The sequence below is a fragment of the Hylobates moloch genome, unplaced genomic scaffold (genome assembly GCF_009828535.3).
Source record: "Hylobates moloch isolate HMO894 unplaced genomic scaffold, HMol_V3 SCAFFOLD_9, whole genome shotgun sequence".
NCBI lineage: Eukaryota > Metazoa > Chordata > Mammalia > Primates > Hylobatidae > Hylobates > Hylobates moloch.
In genome coordinates, this window is record NW_026652284.1 from 83,655,237 (window position 1) to 83,677,587 (window position 22,351).

Here is a 22,351-nt window from a genome sequence, read left to right on the forward strand (position 1 = left end):
GCAGCTCTCGAGGCAGCTCCACTCCCGGACGCTCCCTGGAGCCGTCTCAGGTCGCTGGGGGCACGGTGGGCTAGACGGGGACGGGAAGGGACAGCGGCCTTCGACCGCCCCCCGAGGTGAGGCTCCCACTGCCGGGACTGGGCAGGGGCCGGGCGGGTGCCGGGGGAAGCGGGGAGGGCCTCGAGGGGCGCGAGGGGCCGCGGCTGGGATGAGGCGCGCCGGGAGCCGCAGGTGCTGGGGAGGCGGCGGCGGCGGGACGGCCTGCACCTGAGTTTCCTCGGAAGTGGGAACCGGCTCTGAAAGGCGATGCCGGGGCCCCGCGGCACCGCGCAGGCCAGGAACGCTGCTGTCTGGCTCTAGGCCTGGGGCAGGTGCCCGGGTGTGGGGCGCTGGCAGACTGGGCATCAGTGTGTGTTGGGACGCGGGTAATTCGTAATCCGGGGCCCACAGCCTTCCTCCAGCAAGGGGACTGTGTTCGCCCATCCCCCAGGACAGATTTGCGCACTTTCCTTTCGACGGCAGCACCACACCTTCCTAGCCAGTGAAAACTGCAATGTTGCCCTGCCACTGGAGGAATCCTAAAAGTGTCCCTCTTGTTGGCCTTATGAAAAGCGAGAAACTTACATACACAGAAGACTGCCACAAAAACTGACTCTTTAGAATCTTTTACAAGTTTAAGAACTCTGTGGGTCTTAAGGAATTTCCCAGGGCCTTAGTTTTCTTGTACTTAATAAGCTTTCCAAAAGGGCCCTTAGATTGTATGCTTATATTAATCCTTTATAATTTACTCCGTATCACCAGCGTTCCTTTTTTCCTCCATCTTACTCTTGCCATTCCCTCTTTTTAACCCTGTATTCCATACAGCACCAACCTCCTAGCATCGGTTTCCTAGAGGTGCAGCTTCCTTAGCAAATTATATATTCCATGCTAAGGCAGGTGGAAGAGTATCTCGCTAGGACAGAATTTTCCGTTGTTTTTCGTGTTTGTTACCTGGGATGAAAATCTTAACTCTGCACTTTGACTCCACATTTGAGTTTATGACAAATGTTGCTGATACACCCTCCTTTTGTTTTTACAGTAATTGACCCAGGACTCATTTTCAGGAAAGCCTGAAAATGAGTAAAATACTGAAATGAGGAATTTGAACATTTTATCTTTGGATGGGGATCTTCTGAGGATGCAAAGAGTAATTCATCCAAGCCATGTGGTAAAATCAGGAATTTGAAGAAAATGGAAATGTTTACATTTTTGTTGATGTGTATTTTTCTACCCCTGGTAAGAGGGCACAGTCTCTTCACCTGTGAACCAATTACTGTTCCCAGATGTATGAAAATGGCCTACAACATGACATTTTTCCCTAATCTGATGGGTCATTATGACCAGAGTATTGCCGCGGTGGAAATGGAGGTGAGTAGTGCTTCATACCTTTATTGAAAAGTAGTTTATGCTCTGTTCTAGAATAAACTAGTAATGTGACTTATTTTTAAACAGAGCCGATTTCTTCAAGTTGTGTACACGTTGTGTTTTGAAAAGTCCTTTTGAAAATTAAATCCCTCTACTGACTTAATGTTTTGTGTACCTTTGCAGCCCTGTTTAGTAGATTCGTTTAAATAGGGTTCATTTTATATACTGAAGTATGGTTACACATGATTTCTAAATACCTTGTACCTGGAAAATATTTTGTTTTCCTAAATCAAGTATGATAGTTCCTCTAGAAATGCAAATTCTGAATATTTTTCTAATTCACTGAACATGTAATATTTATTGCCTGGACTAAGAGTGAAGAAATTTACATGTTTTTATAAGTAGTTGTAATATTCACTTGGTACAGTTTTTCTGAAATAAATAAATTATCCGAATATTTTGTTGCTGTAGACTATTTTAAGGCTATCGCAAAGTCACTAAAAAGTGATTTTGTTTTCTAAGCATAGCACTTATATGTTCTTTATAAGATACTTGTTATAAGAAACCACTTGGGAGGAGTACAGTGACACTAAAGATTGCCTTAGGTGCCTTAGTTACCTGTCTCTGGTTTAGAGATATGCAAATTACTAGGGAGTGTGGGAAGAAAGCTACCTGTACAGACAGGAACCTGCTTTCCCATACAGATTTGTTAGGTTGTTAAGTCTCCTGAAGGAAACTAGACACATGCATTGTTTTTGTAGTTTTTCTTCAGAAAAACAGAATAATAAAGGCTTTTTTTCCTCAGATTGTTGCTAAGAGAGGAAATCCCTACAAATTTAATATATATACTATTTTTAAAATTGATTAGATTTGATTTTGCAGCTTTGAAAGTTTTCTGTTGTTCAATTGAGTAGTTGTCTGACTGCCTCATTGTGGACTCATGTCTGGAATAGGAAAGCTTATAAATACTAAGTAGATGTTATTTAAAAGGATAGTACAGATTATATTATTGTTATCTTTCAGTGTTTTTTTCAAACCGATGCAAGATGTCCTTTTGAACACTGAACAAATGATGCACTGAGACTTTCATTAATCAGAACCATTTTGATGGTTCAATCTGATTCAATATGAAGTATATAGTGAGAACACTGTGAAGCAATAATTACATCATTCATTCACTTTTTCTCTGATGATAATATGCTTTGTAGTGTTCATGTTTTAATAGTGTTCCTAAATTTTTTAAATCTGATTTCCTTTGTATGTGGTAACTACATACATTTTAAGGTTTTTGTTTTTTCTTTTAGAGATGGGGTCTTACTATGTTGCCCAGGCTGGTATCAAACTCCTAGGCTCAAGTATCAAACTCCTGCCTCAGCATCCCAAAGTGCTAGGATTACAGGCGTGAGCTACTGCACCCAGCTGACCATTTTAAGTTTGAATGCTAACAGTGACCTTATAAATTCATACCACTTAGACTTAAGAGAGATGCATCCCTGCTGTTAAATGCCTGTAATTATAAGATGGTAGCAACTAGCTTTGTTCTACACGTCTTTTTAAAACCAATTGTTTTTTACTTTCAAAAAAAATTACTTTTTAATTTACCTAGCTTCTTTCCCAAGTAGTTTTGTGCCTGGATATTATCAAGAAGGCTTTTTGTTCTTACCTCTTTTATATGATTGCTAACACTACCAATCTCTTCATTATATAATTTTCCACATATAACTAACCTTTCTCATAGCCTTTACTAATGAAGTTTTTTTTTTTTTTTGCTATAAATCATACTTCAGTAAGTTTAAGGATACAAAAGAAGACAGCCATCAAGCAGTCACAATACCAGCATTAACCTAAGTCTATAGAAGAAAGGAAAGAGAAATGAAAAGGCAAAAATAATGTCAACCTGGGTCAGACTTTTAATCCCTATATGTAATTTTTTAGTGTATACTGTTGTTTTTCCTACTGCCCCATTCCTATTTATCCTTATACAGTAGTGTTCTCTTTTAGTTCCTGTATTTGAATGTCCTATAAGTTGAGAGTTGTAAGTGACCCTAAAGATCATACAGAGCTTCTTAACCTTTTTTGTGCCATTAACCCCTTCTCCAAAATAAGAGAAGTTTTAATATTTAAATAAATAAAATGGGTAGGATTACAAAGAAAACAAATTATATTGAAATATACTTATAGCTCAGGTAAAGAACCCCTGAACCCTTCATTATACAGATGAAGAAACTGAAAATTTGAGCACTCCAATCTGATAGTCTTCTCTGTCTACATGGACCATAATGTCATCTTTAACTGGTTTTTTTAGGCCCTTGTCCTGATTGGATAAACAAGATAATATTTCTTATGATTTAGAATGCAATGTGTAAATTTCAGACTTTGCTACTTATTTGCAAACTTCATTTAGATAAAAATTAAATGGGTGATTGTTTTACCTCTGTTTAGCTCTGTCTCTCTTTTTCCTTCTTACAAGTGCCTTGAATACAAAGTCTTGTTAGACCAAAAATAAAATCTCTGTGGTGCACACCTGTAGTCCCATCTACTCTGGAGGCTGAGTGGGAGGATCACTTAAGCCCAAGAGTTGGAGGTTGCAGTGAGCTGTGATCGTTCCACTGCACTCCAGTCTGGGCAACAGGGTGAGACCTTGACTCAACAAAACAAAGTGAAAACAACAACAACAAAAACAAAGCAAAAGTTAACTCCCTAATCTTCAGTCTCTCTAGTGGTGCCACAATGATTTTATTATAATTCAAATTTGTGCAGTCCACTTTAGGGTTAAAATCCTTCATCATTTTCCCTAAAGCTGGGGAAATAAAGACCTGATTCTAGAGCACCCCAGGCCCTTCATGTGGGACCCTGGCTGCTTGTCCAGTCTCTCATCTTGTACCTTCCCACATTGCACACTCTGCTTCAGCCAACTGACCTATTTGGAGAATTCAAATCCATATTACTGTCCGTCACCTCTGTATCTTTACACATACTCTATCCTCTGGTGAGCGATCTGTCTACCTACCTTTCTTCACCTGCTCAATTCCTTCAGGTCTCAGTTAAAGCAATAACTGTTTTTAGCGAACCCTTCTTTCACCTTTCTCCTGAGCATATTTAATCAGCCCACTCTACACCCTTACAGTACTTACAATGTACAGTTGTTCTTATACTTATCATGCTATTTTACAGTGATCTACATGTCTCTAGATTGAGAGTTTGTTGAAGGTAGGGATGGTGTTTTTTTTTTTCATCTGTATCCCTAATACTGAGTACAATGCCTCTGAGCATGGTAGAGGCTACATAAAAGCTAAATAAAGAAAAAGGCAGGATTTTATGTCCCAATAAGGTAGCAAAGGGAATTTTCCCTCCAAATATTTACGTTCCACTTCTATCATCTACAGTGTCCAAGTCAAAGACATACTAATATTTTTAGGTGGTTTACATACCATTCTTTTTCATTCTGTCTGAGCCTAGCTCTAATGAAATATATCAGTTGACATCCTCTATTTTGTTTCCCACATTAGCTCTACACATATTCATTAGAATTTGTTTAAAGAATTTGATTTTTAACCATTTCTAGTTATTTACATGAAGTAAAAGAATTCAACTTTTGATTGGACCATTGGATTATAAGCTCTATGAGTCAGTTTTTTTTTTTCAAACATTGTACTTTAGTCCTTAAGTGTATATTCCAGTTGAGTACTAAATTGTAGCTGCTTGTAACTTGGCTTTTACTAAAAATGTGTTTTATAGCTTCTCTAAAGATCAGATTGGGTTTTACACCTCCAACCCAATTACCTTTAGTTTCTGCTGGTTCCTATTGAATTTCCAGGATTCACTGTGAATTAGTGTTAGGATGAGAGGCTGAAGAATTGCCTGATGGCTATGGCAGTGAACTGTACTACTCTCTTAGCCACCAAGAATTCCGTATAAGTCAAAAGATCTATCTCCTTTTTTGTTTCTAGTTTTCATTTTGTAACAACTAGCCTGTTTTATAGAATTTAAGCATTTATGGTCATTTTTAATCTGTGATTATATGAGATGGTTTAGAGCAATGGTTCTTAAACTTTAGTTCATAGACCAGCAGCTTGTGAGCTTTTTGGAAATGCAAGTTCACACTCCTATCCCAACTTACTGAATCATGATCTCTGAAGATGGAGCCCAGCTGTGGTTTCACAAGCTGCCCAGGTGTTTCTTTTGAGTGTTAAAGTTCAAGACCCACTGGTTTAGAAGTTTGGATTGCAAATTTTTACTGTAAAAGACCAAATTATTTTGACTTTCCAGACCATACAGTCTCCATCACAGCTATTCAACTTTGAAATTGTAGCACAGAAGCAGTCACAGACAATATGCCAACAAATGAGTGTGGCTGTGTTTCAATAAAACTTTATTTACAAAAACAGGCGGTGGGCTATATTTGGCCCAGGGGCTACAGTTTGCTGAACCTTGGTTTAAGTACTTGAAAATGTTTTAAGGATAGTATAAAATGTAATAAGTGGACATTATTGTGCATTCTTATGTTAATACATTACCTGAGTTATATGTTACTTACTTTCCACATAAATTTTTTAAAGTAAAATTTATCACAAAGCAAAAGGATCTGACTGAGACATCTTGGTTCTTTAGTTTTGTTTCAGAGATTGCTTAAAATGAGGGACTTCAGTTTTTTCCTTATTTTATTATGTGAACCTGAAATCATTTGTATTACAAAGAGTTAATTTACAATTCTGCATAGTAACGGGGCTTTGTAATGAAAAGGATGTACAGTCTAACTCTCCCAAGTGGAAAAACAAATGGCTTTCCATTGTGTTCCTTTTGTTTCATATCTAGAGCATTGTTTCACAAATTGTGAGATTGAGGTCCCTTGAGAGACTGATTTCATCCAGAAAGAGCTAAGACTGATCTAGGGAAAATGGAAACAGGAATGTTGTATTTTTCTTTTTCAATTGCCTTCATCGAGGTCTAGGCAAAAACCAGGTCACGTATTGTGTTTGGAACAGCAAGTGGTCATTCCCCTTTTAAACAGTCTAAAGGGAAGTGGACCAAAAGAAAAAAAAAAAACTTTCCTTTCCACCTGTTAATATGTGCTGTTAGAATGTCTCTATTCAATTAAAAATAAATGGAGAAAAACTGGATAGACAGACTTTTAAGGAAAATATCTATTTCTGTTGTATAGTGGCTTTTAAGCATTTTTACTTTCCTGCTTTTAGAAGAGTCCAGTCCCTTCCTGCTTTCACCTTTCTTCCATATTCTCTACCCTTGTATGTCCATACACAAAGAAAGAAAATGTTTAGTGAGATTAACCTGTTTGTTTTTCAGGAAAGACTATCTGAAAATAACTGTAGCTATTCTGAAAGTAAGACATTAATCATATAAAATGAAATAAATACTGAGAAGTGTTCCAAGCCAGTTGTGTGTATAATGACTACTGTTGTGTTTTAAAGGTAGAAACCTTCCTTCGTGATGTTGCATTGCAGTAGTAGGGAAAGTCCCTTGACTCCTTCTTTTGAATCTGCAGAATAAGGGCAGGCCTGTATGTGAAGAGAAAGGATATTTCTCCTGGGAGGCTCTGCTGATAAGCACAAGGTTCCTAGTCCATTCCTTAGTATTCCATGGGAAGACTGTCGTGATTATTTCCTTTCCCCAAGAATGTGGCATGTAAATAATGAAGCTTTATTACTCTAGGTTATATATTTGTCATGTGTTTATTCATATTTATTGAATATGTACCTGAATATGTAGCTTTCCCAGAATTACAGTTTTTCAAGTTCTAAGGTTTACATTAAAAAAGTAATTGATTCTAGACACATTCCTTTGTAGTAGCAATCAGTTAATATGTACATTTGTCTAATTTCCAAAGGTACTCTCTTTTGGAGAAATGATTTAAATTTTCTAATGGTCCCTCACAAGAAATAGTTTAAAAATAACAAGTTTTCCATTATGGAAATAATGTAAATTCCTGCTTTTTGTTCTCTTGTATTCCAGGCTCCACTTTACATTTTTTAAAGAAGCTGACTTGCCTGAGATTGATCACATTCATGAAACTATGTAGCAAAATTTGCACCACTTTCCTATACAGTAATCCATTGACATTCTCAAAGAATTTACTCAAGACTTTTGTAACCACTTTAACAGTATTTGCCCAGTGAAGTGTAACTGAAAACATTTAAAGGCCCCTTTAGACTTTAGTGAGCCTGTTGTTTTGCTAAGGTTCATCACTTTTTTTTTTTTTTTTTTTTTTTTTTTTGAGACAGTCTCACTCTGTTGCCCAAGCCGGAGTGCAGTGGCGCCATCTCGCTCACTGCAAGCTCTGCCTCCTGGGTTCACGCCATTCTCCTGCCTCAGCCTCCCGAGTAGCTGGGACTACAGGTGCCCGCCACCATGCCTGACTAATTTTTTTGTATTTTTTTAGTAGAGACGGGGTTTCACCATGTTAGCCAGGATGGTCTCGATCTCCTGACCTCGTGATCCACCCACCTCGGCCTCCCAAAGTGCTGGGATTACAGGTGTGAGCCACCGTGCCTGGCCCCAGGTTCATCACTTTTTTTCAATCACATTTTTAATTTCTTTCACTCAGTTTTAATCACTATCACTGTAAATCGACTTTGTTTTTGGTGCCAATTTAGAGCAAGAAATATAGCTTTTCTCACTGCATGGGAGTTACTGTGTATGTCACCATGAGTAGAAAGCACAAATCCTGAGCTTAGGATCAGATGCTTTGGAGTCACTTGGTCTTGTTCACTGGTGGTGTGGCTTGCTTCCATGTACCAGTGGGATTCTGATTCATGCTTCAGAAAAGTGACAAACGTTTACGTATCTCATATTTTCAGTACTCAGGGAAGCAAGGCACTGCCAAGATACTGCCGCTGGACCACTCTGCTTAGGTTATGCTTTATATATTTTTAAGAAACCAAACAGTTCCTTCTTTTGATCCCTCTCAATTAAAATTCTAGCCCAGACTTTCCCTTCAGGATCTTACAGTGCCACCAACCCCAGGCCCATATTATGGTTCCTTTCATTATCATATTATTATAGCATCAGGAGCTAGCTGGTCCTTTCCCTGTATATTTCACTGAGACTAGCTGGTGTTTATTCATTCAACAAATATTTGAATGCCTAAATAAATAAATATTTGAAGCACTGTTCAGGTACTCAACATGCAGTAATGCACAAACAGACCTATATGCCCTCATAGAATTTATATTCTGGTGGAGGGAATGTAAAACAACCTATCTGTTTTTGTCATTGTACTTGCAGTTCTACTTTTTTGACAAAGGCTTATTTTCTTAGATTACTTTTTTGCCCTCGTTTACTCATTTCCAAAAAATACTTTTAGACTTGTTTTAATATTATTTTTCCCTGGTCATTCCTTCATTGATTTTATATAGCTCTTAATTCTTTTAACCCTGAAAAAGGAGCCTGCTTTCCTTGTGTTCTAAGGTGTATTTTTTTTTCATGTCCTTTCCACCTTAGATAGGGTACCCAGACTGGTTAAGCAGAAAAGGAATTGATTATAAGAGTAGCAGGTAGCTCATAGAATCAGCAGGTGGGCTAGAATTCAAGCTCAGGCTGTAAGGAACGTGCCACAGCTAAGATGCTGGCACAGGTATGGTCTACTTGGGAACTTATAAGCAAGGGATTTCAGTGAGGACAACTCTTGGATGGAAAGGATCCAGGATACTTCTTAACCTGACACTAGATAGTTGGTTGATCCTGCTGGGACATGATACCATATTGAGGGCTTAAGGTTGATTACTGCTCTGCTTCTGGCAAATGAACTACTCAGCAATAGCCAGATCACCCCAAGAAGGAAAGTCTATGCTATTGGATCTGGGCACTCTTCTGCCACCATGGCCCTTTTGTTCCTGAGCCTGTTAAGCCTATACTGGTATCACTAGAGAAAAGGCTGACTGACATCCACAGAGTAGATTATTTATTCTACACATTTAAGAGCCTCCTCTGTTTTGGGGCCTTTGGGTTTGCATTCACATGCAAAAAAAATTTTTTTTTTTTTTGAGATTATAGGCCCATTTTGAAGAAGTCCAGTCACATACTGCTTTTCTGGACTCCTAATACCAATTCTCTAGAATTCTTCCAAGCTCTTGTTGTTTGCAAGTCCCTATCTTGTTGTACCATTAGATATAGCCCATGAATCAATGTAACTTCTTACCTGAGACCATCTTTCTGATAACATAGACCGTGATTAAAGTTCTGCCTGCTAGGGCCATCTCTGAATGGAGTTATAATCCTATAGTAGCTCACTCTTGGCTGGGGCCAGCTATTGTAAGCCAGGCTGTAATTGTTTCTTCATGAGTCATTTGGTCAGAGGGAACTCTCCTTGAAGACATAGGTGTGTTTTAAGGAAAGGATTATAATATGGCAGAAGCAGGCATTCTGAGAATGCAAGCAATATGCTACTTTCCCATATCTTTGAGATGTATCTAGCCACTTGAAGATGGAATGCAATTGGTCCCTGACATCACGAGTAGTTGAGTTCAGTAACACTCAATTCATGAGAGGTAACTTGACTTGATGATCTCTAGATGTTCTCTCCTGTTTAGTTTCTATGAGGAACTAGTAGCAAAAGCCAAGGTCCCTTTTAATTATGTAGGGTTAATCTCCTCATCTGCACTTGTATCTTACTATGGCATCTAGGGTACATTTCTATGGCCTCATCAGCTTTATGTCTTCGATAAGTTAGATTAGTGTGATGTCCTGTGAAGTCGGTGATATGTTTCACTGACTGAAATTGAGGCACAGAGCTGAAGAGCTGATGTTCCCCTAAGGCTGAAGCTCTTAAGCTTTGGTGTGCATCAGAATCATCTGAAGGACTTGTTAAAATACAGATCACTGGCTCCACCCCTGAGTTCCTGAATCAATAGGTCTGGGATGGGATGGAAAAATTCCACATCTAACAAGTTCCTAGGGGATGCTGATGCTGCTCACTCAGAGGCCACTTGTTTTGAACCACTGCTCTAAGGCAAGTTGGCAAAGATATGCTGCTGTCCCTGCTGGGTGAGAACAAATTGCTTTTGTAGAAGAAAGAACTGGCTAGCTTAGAGAGGCATACAAAGTGCTTGAGCTTTACTATTTGCTGCAGGAAAGAGACCACATCTGGAGAATCACATTAGCCAATTGAGTTGAGGTTGTTTAAGACAATCCACTGGAAAGTTGAAATGAGCAGGTGGTAGGAACTGTTACCCCTGAATATGTTTCTAGTGGTGTTGCCAATCTCTGAAAATCCCCTTGATCTGCAGTATTGTTTTTGATTTTCTATCATGGTAGGGAGGGAGACCTCTAATGGTTTTTGTTTGGCCCCTACCATAATAACATTTATCCAGGAAACAAATATGTCTATTATGCTTTTGCTAAATAAATAAATATTTTAGATGTACATACATGGACTTGGAAAATTGCAGTGGGTTGGATTTAGGTCTCACTGAACCCCTGTCAAAAGCCCATTTATCATCTTACCTCCAAAAGCCCAGTCTCTGAAGCTAGCACACTGAATCTAGAATCTCTGAGAAATAACCCCATATCAGTACGTCTTAGCCCCATCTAAAATTGTATTCTTTCCTTCTCAGTTCATAACCCTCAGAAACCAATATAAATTAACAGTCTTACAACTAGTTTGTAGGTCTTTTTTTCAGATTTGATTTTGACTTGATGCTCCCAAGGCGTGCTGGGGTGAAACTCTAGTTACAGGTTGAGACATTGAAGACTGGTGGGATGGGGTAGGGGACTATTTATTTTCTTCTTACAGAAAGGGTCTACCTTGAGAGCTGTAGGTTCAGAGCACTCTGCGATATCCTGAGCCTTGTCATGTGTCCCCACTACAGAACTCTGGGTCTCAGTTTCCTAGTTACAATATCACCAGGTCTCTTACGTGAATGGGAAGCACATTAAACTGATATAATTTAGCCACCTGCAGATGAAACTGTGCTTGGTTTTCAACTCCTTGAGCCTTAAGTCCTTTTCGTCCTTTTGTGTGTGTGTTTCATTTTTTTTAAAGACAGGGTCTCACTCTGTTGCCTGGGCTGGAGTGCAGTGGCACAATCATAGCTCACTGCAACCTGAAACTCCTGGGCTCAAGTGAGCCTCAGGCCTCAGCCCCGGAAGCAGCTGGGACTGTAGAGCTGTGTGCATCCACAACCTGCTAATTTTTTTTTTAAGAGAGAGGGTCTTGCTATGTTGCCCCGGCTGGTCTCGACCTCCTGGCATAAAGCAGTCCTTCCACCTTGGCCTCCCAAAGTGCTGAGATTACAGGTGTGAGCCACCATGCCCAGCCTAGCGTTTTGCTCCCCACCTTGAGTCAAAAATTCAGAGATGCCAGTTTGTTATTCTCTTCCTAAACCAAGCAGTACCGTTAGAAGTCCTCACCCTACCCTACAATCTGATAACTCATGCTCTTTATGTTATTTTCTGGTTCTCTGGCAGCAGCCACTCATTTGATCTCCCACAGCCTCGTGTTCATGGGGCATATCATTCTATTATGTACAGAGAAGCTAAGCTAAAACCAAGCTAAGTGGTTACAAGGATAACTTAATTCACTTTGCCATGGGTTGCCAGATTTCCATCTTTAAATACTAACAGGATGCTCACTGCCTTTGGCCTTAGACCAGAAACCCAGTTCTAGAGTTCCTCCTGTTTTGCTGAGATCACTTGCAAACTATTCTTTATGTTTTTTTCTGTACTAGTTGGTCTTCTTGATTACAAACAACAGAAACCAATTCTGACTAAGCAGAAAATTGATGGATATTGGACAGCTTGTAAGATCAATGGGAAGGCAGGAGAACTGGATTCAAAATGTAAGGAGGAGCAAAGGGAACTGGGGCATAGCTAAGGTCATACCATAGGATTAGTTTGTCACCAGTGCCAATACCATTGGATACTTCCTGAGCCATTATCTCTGGATGCTTATTTGGCCACTGCAAGGATTACTGATCACATTGCAGCTTCCTTAAATAATCTGACTATATCTGTTCTTTTGCATAACCCTCTCTCCAGGAATCACAATACCCAGAGTATACAAATGGCCAAGCTTAGATTAGGTGCCTGTGTTTTCATTGCCAGGCTGTATCCCTGCATCCCTCTTAGCTTCCATGGTGTCTTACCTACTTTCGGATTCCCCCAAATAGTAAATATTCACTCTAGAGCACAGTGCAAAACAGTATTACTCTCTGGGAACAGTGGTTCATACCTGTAATCCCAGCATTTTGGGAGGCTGAGGCAGGAGAATCACTTAAGCTCAGGAGTTTAAGACCAGTCTGCGCAACACAGACTCTATCTCTACTTGGGAGGCTGAGGCCTGAGGCTCACTTGAGCCCAGGAAATTGGAGGCTGCAATGAACTATGATTGTGCCACTGAATTCCAGCCTGGGCCACAGAGTGAGAACCTGTCTCTTAAAAAAAAAAAGTGTTACTTACCAAGGAGAAAATTTCACTGTAGCACCTACAGTTGTTTTGAAATTGATCTCCAGTTCTTCTACTCAATTCTTTGTTACCCTTTTCATAAACTTTTGAGCCATAAATCTCCTTAGTGATCACCTAATTCATCACTGTCACTTTACTGATGGATACTCTGAGACTCAGAAACAGAAAACTACCTGCCAAAGGTAGCACAGGTAGTTAATCTAAATCGTTAGAATTAAAGTATTAGAATTAAGTAAGAGTTACAACTTAGTTAGAAATAAAGTGCTAGCATTATTTCCAGCAAAGGATTATGTAAAAAACTCCATGTATTTTCATTCTCATTTTTCATTTATCTTACTGTTGGCTCAGGCTGTTTTTCACGATAGAGATGTGAATTGCCTTCTCAGTTGCCCTCTTCTTTCTCATCTTTGCCAGTACTAATAGTAACTGCTATTTCCAGGGATTTCTGCCAGGCACTGACCATTTTCTTAAAGGAGCCTACCTTTTATTTCTTGATTTTTGAAACTAATTAATAGCACTGTTTTGGTTATTGAATGGTAGAATCTCAGAACCAATATTAATAGTTATTAGATGAGTTTTTTGAGAATGAAATTTGAAAGGAGGAGTTTATAAGTGAGATCATGAAAGCACTGGGTTACTAAGAGAGTTGAAGAAGGTGGTATCACTAAAGGTGAGTAAAAGGAACAGACTGATGCGACCAGGTTTGATATTTGCTCAATTCATGGATTTGCACTTTAATTCATGAGTTTAATTCACAGGTTTGGCACTTACCATGCTAAATGCTAGTTTAATGATGTGATGAAATTCATAGCATAAAATTAAGGACATAAGAAATATCTCAATGAGTCATGTTAGATTTGGTTTCTGGGAATGGTACCCAGGACATTTTGAGGAAGAACATAAAACATTTCAATCACGATTTTTACTTCAAAAGACTGTGAAAATATGTTCATCCTAGTTATGTTTCAACTGATTGGTATAATGAGTTCAATACTAGGCTGACTACCCATTATTTAAAGTGCTGTGATTTGTTCTGAAAGTACTCCATATGATGGAATACTTGCTCTTGCTTCAGGAGATAAGGCATCATCTAGAACGTGAACAATATAGCTTGAGGTTTTATAGTCTTTGATATGTATCCCGTGAACATTTATTTTTTTTTAACTGAAGAGTTTTTTCATGTGGAAGAGTCCCTTTCATGTGGAAGAGTCCCAATCCCATTGATATATTTTCTTCCCTTCATCCTCATTGGCATTTTTGCCTGTCGCTGTGCTTTGGGAAAGGGTAATTTTCAGGGAGAAATGTGTAGCAGCACAGAGTGAAAGTTAAAGAGGACATACTCTGGAGTCATAGGAACATAGGTTCATATCCTAGTTCTGCTTCTTACTACTATTGTGACTATACAAGTTACTTAACCTCTTAGAGCCTCAGTTGCCTCAGCTGCAAGGTGGAGAGAAGAACAGGTTGTGATAAAGGAAAATGGTATGTGAAAAAGCACAGTGCCTGGTTTATGGTAAGTACCAAATAAGCCAACGCTCTGATTTATTATCAGTAGCCATAGAATTGGTAAAAGTAGCATTCGATCAGGAATAAGGATACCTAGCTTCTAATTCAGAGTACATTTTGGAATGTGAGTAACAATTTTAATAAGAAATTGGCTTCAGTTTTGTCTCTTGATCCAAGGGCTTAGATTAGGTCAGTGGTTTTCCAACTGTGATCTCTGGAGGTGCTCTGAGGTCACTGGTAGAAAGGGGAATGGTGAGAAGTATCTCAGCGGGGAGAGCTTCCTTTTCAGCCCAAGAAACTATGCCTTTATTTAGTTAGTATATCGGCCTCCTTTTAACTTCTTATAAAGAAAATGTTTCTTGGCAAAATGTGCATGTGCGCACACACAGACACACATACACTTCGAAAATAATTGACTTAAAGGTTTTCTCTCAAGTCCCTTCCAAGTCTAAAATTCTTTAAGTCTATTCATCTACAACTGAACTTGAAAGTTGGTAGCCCACACTGGATCTGACCTGAGACTTGATTTTTCTGTGTGTGTGTGCATGTGTGTGTGGCGGGGGGGGGGGGGGGGGGGCTGTTTCAAATGTATAGATTAAAGTGCCAAAATCTACAATTTGGGAAATTACACATAACAATCTAGGTTCTGTTTTCTTGGGAAAAATGGATATACCTGACAATTCTATGCCCCGATTTCCAAATAATAGTCTGCTGGAGTTGAGTAGCAGCTGCTTCCCAAATACTCCCTATTGTCTTACAGGCATTTGCATTTACCTGCCTGGCCTCTGAAGGTATCTGAGTTTTCAGCATTCAGTTTATCCTCTACACAGTGCAGGAACATCAACGTTATTGGATTAGCCAACTTTGGCACTGTAGAAGAATTAAATTAGGGAAGTGACTTGTGTTTTCCATGTAAGAAAATTGTTTTTGTATAGCAAAAGTACATATATTGCATTCATTTTGCCTGCCCTTGAACTATATAATTACTTCTTAAGTGCTGACCACCAGTTAATCATGGCTTCTGAGTTAGAAGAACTAAATAAACATAGTGTGTTTTAGTTCTTTCCACCAAAGGATCTGATTACCAGATAGTCAAAAAATTTAGGAACTAGGCTTTTTTGGGACAGTAAACAAAGAGTTTACTACAGTTTACTAGTTGCCCGCAGCTCCCCTTCTCCTACCTCAGGCTCAGAGGAGGATTTGCACACCGTCTGGGCACTCTCTCCTCTTCACGATGGAGGAAACTGAGAAAAGTACCATGCTGTTTGCGCTCCAAGTTCCTGTGAAGTGACAAAGGATCCAATCTCAGAGCATCATTCAAATAAAAGCAATAACATATGTCAACCATGGCAACCCTGTCTCTGCTCAGTCACTTGCCCCATCAGGACAAGGGAACTTCCCACTGGTCCCAACATCCTTCATAGCTATTGTCCTCTAATTGTTGGGTGTGGGTGCTGTATATGCCCTTTAAGTCAGACTTGTTAATTGTAGTCTGTAATCAAGGCTTATATTTACCTATTAATTTGTGTCTGCTTGACCGTTCATTTACCAAAGAAGATATATTGAAATTTCTCATGACCATGGAATTGTCCATTTCTCCTTATAGTTTTATTGCTTTTTGTTTATACGTTTTAAGGCTATTTTTAAGGTGTATACAGTGCTCAGCAATGCATTTCAAAGTATATTTGTTGCACTTCATCCAGAACCTGAATGTTTTGTGGCAGGAGATATTTAATTGGCCATACTGATGAAAGAAGTTGTCATTCCTTCTTTCTATCTTTCAAAAATTTCCCAAAGCTTATAGGGAGCCCTTTCTTTATTTTTTTAATGCAGTTATGGATTTTGTTTTTTACCTTTAAACCTTTTCTTTCATTTCAATGGCATTTCGAGTAGAAGGAGATGCTAATATATAGAGTCAGTGTATTTCCCTTGAATCAGAATTTTCATCTTCTCTCACTCTACTTATTCTCCTTAGGTAATTTCAGCCAATTATTTCAATTACCACTTTTATACTGATGACTTTTAAATCCATATCCTTAATTTAAAGTCTCACTTCTACATAGCTTTATTTAACCGCCTGCTAGTAGATATTGCACACTCAAATGTGCACTTCAGACTGTCCATCAACTGGTAAATGGTTAAGAAAATTATGGTACAGCCATACAGTGGAATATTACTCAGCAATTAAAAGGAATGAACTACTGATGCATCAGACAACATGACTGAATCGCAAAACAATGATGCTAAGTGAAAGAAGCCAGACAAAAAAGAAAACACACTATATGATTCCACTTATGTAAAATTATAGAAAATACCACTCCGCAGTGACAGAAGGCAGATCAGTTGTTGTCAGGCGTGAGAGTTACTGAGGGGGTGAGGAGGATGGAAGGGCAGGAGGGATGACAAGGGAGCCAGAGGAAACTTCTGGTGGTGAGAGATACATTTATTACCTTGATTGTGATAATCATTTCAAAACTTACCAAATTGTACACTTTATACATGTTCAGTTTATCATACATCAGCTATACCTGAATAAAGCTGGAAAAGAAAACCCTCAATACTAAAAGTCTTTGAACAGAAAAATAACAGTCCTTGCCTGCCCTTTTCCATGCATATCCCAGTCCTGCCCTTGAGAGGCAGCCTCTTTGAACTCTTTTCCTCTGTTATGCAGGCCACATTCTAACTAACAGGTTTACTCTGTTGGTTATAGATTAATCAGTTTAGAACTTTAGGCCGTTTCTGTTTATTCTTTCCTATTAGGGTAGTTGATAATTCATTTCTCTTACCCTGCCACTTTTACATCTCCTCCTAATATGGTTTTTGATTAAATGAATAGTCAGTGATAATATTACTAGAAATATTAAATATTGTACACTGCTGAGTCAGGTAGTATACTTTGATTACATTTATTTTTTTAATACCCTCCCAACAATTAACACAGTAGTTGTATTTTCCTTTGTTTTTTATGTAACAATGTCTGACTGTTTTTAGATATCCTAACAGACTTGTCATACACCTAGCAGCAATTTTCCTAGTGCTCAAAATAACATATAATCTGTCAATCTCAATCCCCGTTCCTTTCCCTTAGAGACCTTTCTCCTTCAGCCATCTGCCCTTCTGTCAAATGTGTTCTGATTGCTTCTGGACTAGATCTGTAGTTGCCACATGGAGAATTTCTCTTGTCATTCTTCAGTGTTCAATCAGCTAATTCCTGGGTCCCGTATTATTTTCTTTCCTGGTTTATTCATATATTCCTTTAATTTGTTTCAGGAATACTACATCTTCTAGTTGCTTCCTAAACAGGGATACTTGAAAGTTTAAATTTTGTATTCCTTACAGCACCAAAAATGTCAATAGTCTACCCTCTAAATGTTTGGGTGGATATAGAATTCTAGGTTGAAATGCATTTTTCTTTAGAATTTTATAGTTATTTTTTCATTTTCTTCTAACTTCTGATGTTGTCAAATATTCACAGTTTAATTTAGTTACATGTATTCTGTTTTTCTTCCCCCTCTGGGAACATTTATGATCTTCTCTTTGTCTTGATGCTCTGAAATGTTTTATTGATATGCTTTGTCAGTGTTCATTTATTGTTTTGGAGAATCATGCATTTATTCTGTAAATATAGAGAAATGGCCATGTAGCAGACACTGCTTTAGGCACTGGAGATAGAGCAGTGAACAAAATAGACAAAATCCTTTCCCTCTTAGAATTTACATTCTAGTGGTGAAGACAAAAATTAAATAAACTAGTACATGATGAAATGTCAGATAGTAATAAGGACTTAAGAGAAATGCAAACCACGGTAATGGGAAAGATAAGAGCAGGATAATTTTAGATAGGATGGGCAGGAATGCCTCTTTGAGGTGAATTGAGCAGAGACTCAAATGAGGGCACAAGACTCACTATCTGGGTGAAGAGGTGAGGGGAACAGCAAGTGCAAAGACTCTGAGACAGAAATACACATGGAACTATAAGAAGCAGAAGTCCAGTTTAGTGGCAATGGAGTAAATAAGAGACAAAGTGGTCAGAAATGAAACTGGAGACATAGTCGGGAACCCGGAAATTTAAGGGCTCATGGGAATTGGAAAAGACTTTGGAATTTATTTTATTGGAGTCTTTGAACAAGGATAAACTTACATTTTAAAGAATCACATTGGTTGGAAAATTGACTGTAAGATTAGCAAGTGTGGGAAGTAGTGAGACCTGTTAGGAGGCCATTTTAGTAGTTGAGGTGAAAGATAATAGTGGCTTAGACTGGGTGGTAATAGTGAGAAATGGTCAGATTTGGAATATACTTTAAAGGGAGAGCCAACAGGATTTGCTGATGGGTTGGAGATGGGGTGAAAGAAGAGAGGAGTAAAGAATGAGTTGTATGACCAGCCTGGCCAACATGGTGAAACCTCGTCTCTACTAAAAATACAAAAATTAGCTGGGCATAGTGGCATGCGCCTATAGTCCTAGCTGCTCGGGAAGCTGAGGCAGGAGAATTGCTTGAACCTGGGAGGCGGAGGTTGCGGTGAGCTGAGATTATGCCACTGCACTCCAGCCTGGGCAACAGAGCAAGACTGTGTCTCAAAAAAAGAAAGAAAGAGAGAGAGAGAAAGAAATGAAGGAAGGAGGGAGGGAGAGAAGGAAGGAAGGGAGGGAGGGAGGGAGGGAGGAAGGGTTGTAAGATTATTGGTCTGAGCAACTTGGTGAATGGTGGCATTATTTACTGAGATGGAGAGTACTAAGGGAGTGTTTGGGAGGCAGAGATACAGTGGGATTGAGTTGTGTTTTGCATACTTTCAGTTCAAGATGCCCATTAATAGCCAAATGGAGTTGTCCCGGAGCAGATGCTCATTCAAGTCTGTGGTTCACAGTAGAGATGGGGACTGGATGAGTTTCCCCTGAGAGTCAGTAGAGATAGAGAAGAGGTCTTGGGGACTGAGCTCTGGAGCACTTCAATGATCATAATTGGGAAATGGAAGAGGACTAGAAAAGGAACAGCCAGTGAGACAGCCAGAAATCCAAGAGAATTCGTGTCCTAGAAGACAAGTGCAAAAGGGGCCTCAAGAGGAAGCTAGGAGTCACTGTGTCGATTGCTGTTAAGAGCTGAGTAGAAGGAATGTTCAGAATTTACCATCAGATTTGACAATGTGGAGTTTGTTGGTGACTCTGACAAGTGATTTCACTGGAATAATCCATATCTTCTTGAAAAATATATGATTGAATAAAATGTTAGTATTCCATTGTGTATGAAGAGTTCATAAGTCTGATAGAGGGAGATTTAAAGATTCTTTTGGAGTATAAATATATACTTTAAACAGTAAATATATTAATTTTATTCATTTGTTATTAAAATGTTTTCTAACTGTATCTTGATGTCTTTAATAGCATTTTCTTCCTCTCGCAAATCTGGAATGTTCACCAAACATTGAAACTTTCCTCTGCAAAGCATTTGTACCAACCTGCACAGAGCAAATTCATGTGGTTCCACCTTGTCGTAAACTTTGTGAGAAAGTATATTCTGATTGCAAAAAATTAATTGACACTTTTGGGATCCGATGGCCTGAGGAGCTTGAATGTGACAGGTAAACTATGTTTTTCATGGAAAGCTACTAACGGTATTTTACTACTGGTACTAGCTCTCTGGGATGTTAGTGACAAGCTTTCATTATTTAATTCCGTAAATGTTTATTACACACTTAATATATGTCAGGCACTAGGATGCTAAGTGCTGTGGACACAAAGGTGGGCAAAAAAACAGACTTGGTTCTTGCTCTCAGGGAACTTACAGTGAGGTGAGAGGGACAGACAGTAATCAAATAATTATGCAAATAAGTGCAAAATTATGACTGTGATAGATACAACAAAGGAAAGGTAGATAATTCTATGAGAATATATAATGATACCTTTGACCTAAACTGAGGAAAAGGGAAGGAAATGACTGTTGAGCTAAAGTATGAAGGATAAGGGTAAGACAGAGGTAACTAGGCAATGAGAGGAGGGAAGAGCATTTTGGGCAGTGGGAATAGCTTATTTAGAGACCCTGCAGAGCCCCTGAACAGGGAGTGAGGGAGCATGGCATATACAAGGAATTCAAAAGCTAGTATAGCTGGAGTGATGAGAGTAAGAAAGAATATGGTGCAAGATAAGAAAAGAGAGAGAACCAGCAGTCAGACCATCCAGGGCCCATCTTGCATATTTTTATGCTGAAAGCAATGAGGTCTTCAGTATTTTAAGATAGGAATGGGCAGCACAATCCTGTGAGCTTCTGTGTAGAGCATGGCACCTGTGTCAGTCTCCTGAGGGTTGGGCAGCACTCTGCGGCAGTTTCTGTTAGGAATCCAGGACACTTCCATCCTGCAACTCTGTCAGCCAGGTGGATGGGAGAGAGAAGGTAGAGAACTCATGCCTTTTCTTGAGTGCCTCAGATGGGAAGTGTTGTATCTTTTCCACATGCATTCCTGTTGGCAAGATGTCAGTCATGTGGTTATAACTGAAACAAATAGGGAAAATAGTAAATGTGTGTCCCGAAGGAAAAAAAGCATTCAAGGCAGAGGACATGTCAGGTGCTGCCAGCCAAAAAGAACATTACCTTATGCTATTTCACTAGAGTTATTGGGGCAAAGGACAGATCGCAGTAGGTGAAGGAGTGAAGAGAAAGTGAAGCCAGAAACAGAGTTCTTAGGGAAGCTGGCTATAAAAGAGGAAAGTTTATGAGTTTAATGGGAAAGAACTATTTTAAGGACTACTAGGAAAAAGGAAGAGGCAAGCATATACGGGGTAGAAGAGGTCATCAATAGTAGTTTTCTAAGAAGGAGGTAGGATCCCAAACGTAGATGACATTTTGGCTATGGATGGGAGGAACATCTGTTGTAACAGTAGGAAAGGATAGGATGGCTGTGGATATAGGTAGTTTTGTGTGTTTGGTAAGAGTTGTTGCAATAATTTCTTTCTGATGGTTTCTATTTCCATTGTGACATAGTAAGAGTCAAGGAGGTCCTCTGTTGTGAGTCTAGGAAAGAAGGGTATGTGTTCGAGAGAAGTGGTCATCATGGAGCATGGGAGAATGAGTCAACTAGAGAGGCTTCGTAACATTTTAGGTTAATCAGGAGATCCTGAATTTGTGGATCTCATCTGGCCTGTTAAGAACTTCTCCAGCTGTGGTGGGATGCTTGGGGCTAAGCACAGAGAAGGCAGATAGTTGTGCTCATCTGTGGTTGGGGTTTTGTCAGATGGATTCAGTGCAAAGATAAAGGTGCACTAAAAAATGAAGGATAATGAGAAGGCTGTTACTGAAACAATAGCCTGTGAAAGTCTAAATGGATGGGGAGCGAAATGAAGAGAGAAATGAACTAATGTATGGAGACAAGCTGGAGGAGATCTATCCCAATGAGGTATTTTTTTTAAAGGCATAATGAGGATTTTTTAAAAAATGAATTGCAAGGATAGGAGCTTGCAGACGAAGGGCAGGAAGCTTGAGTTGATTTTTGGAGATAGTGTGTACTGCAGGTTGTGGCAGCGTTCCTTGTGTGACTTTGATTACAGGTGGCCACTGTGGATTAGGGATAATCATTGGAGATGAGGAGGCTAAAGAGCCGAGAAGCCAGAGTGTGGATGGCTTATTCTTGGTCAAGTCACCAAGGATGACGACAGCAAAAGGAAAGGAGAGAAAACTGATGATTCATTCAACTCATATTTCTTGCACTCTTACTGTGTGCCAGGACTGTTCTAGGCACTAGAGTTATAACAGGCAAAAATTCCTGCCATCGTGGACCTTACATTTTAGTGGAGGGAAGGAGAAGATTCAGTAAATAAGTTATATTTATATGAGAAGATGGTGAGGCCTGTGGAGAAAATACTTGCTCTTTCATTATGAGATTGCCTACTCAGTTTCAAAGCAGGAGAGGTTAAAACTTAAAAAAATTTACACTGGCACCTATGCTTGATTTCTAACTCTGTTGGAGTTTTGGTCTTCGTAACTTGATTTTTTGATAAATAGATAGTTTTTAAATAATTAATCTAAATCAAACTT

The 22,351-nt window shown here is 39.1% G+C and overlaps 1 protein-coding gene and 1 non-coding gene across 3 annotated transcripts in view; both read left to right on the forward strand.

The window, feature by feature from the left end:
- FZD6 (frizzled class receptor 6) overlaps positions 1-22,351 on the forward strand; it is a 33,971-nt gene continuing 11,620 nt past the window's right edge. Inside the window, exons 1-4 of one of the 2 annotated variants that reach the window (XM_058444602.1) lie at positions 1-116; positions 1,079-1,207; positions 1,323-1,407; positions 19,708-19,904. In XM_058444602.1, the coding sequence (XP_058300585.1) occupies positions 1,327-1,407; positions 19,708-19,904 (278 nt within the window). In that variant the 5' untranslated portion in view covers positions 1-116; positions 1,079-1,207; positions 1,323-1,326. Of the gene's footprint in view, positions 117-1,078; positions 1,408-19,707; positions 19,905-22,351 lie in introns of both variants that reach the window. The other variant, XM_032760229.2, reaches the window with a different exon arrangement.
- On the forward strand, positions 10,150-10,192 carry LOC131384326 (small nucleolar RNA ZL63). Its single transcript, XR_009215054.1, has one exon. It is a non-coding gene; the product is annotated as a small nucleolar RNA ZL63 (small nucleolar RNA).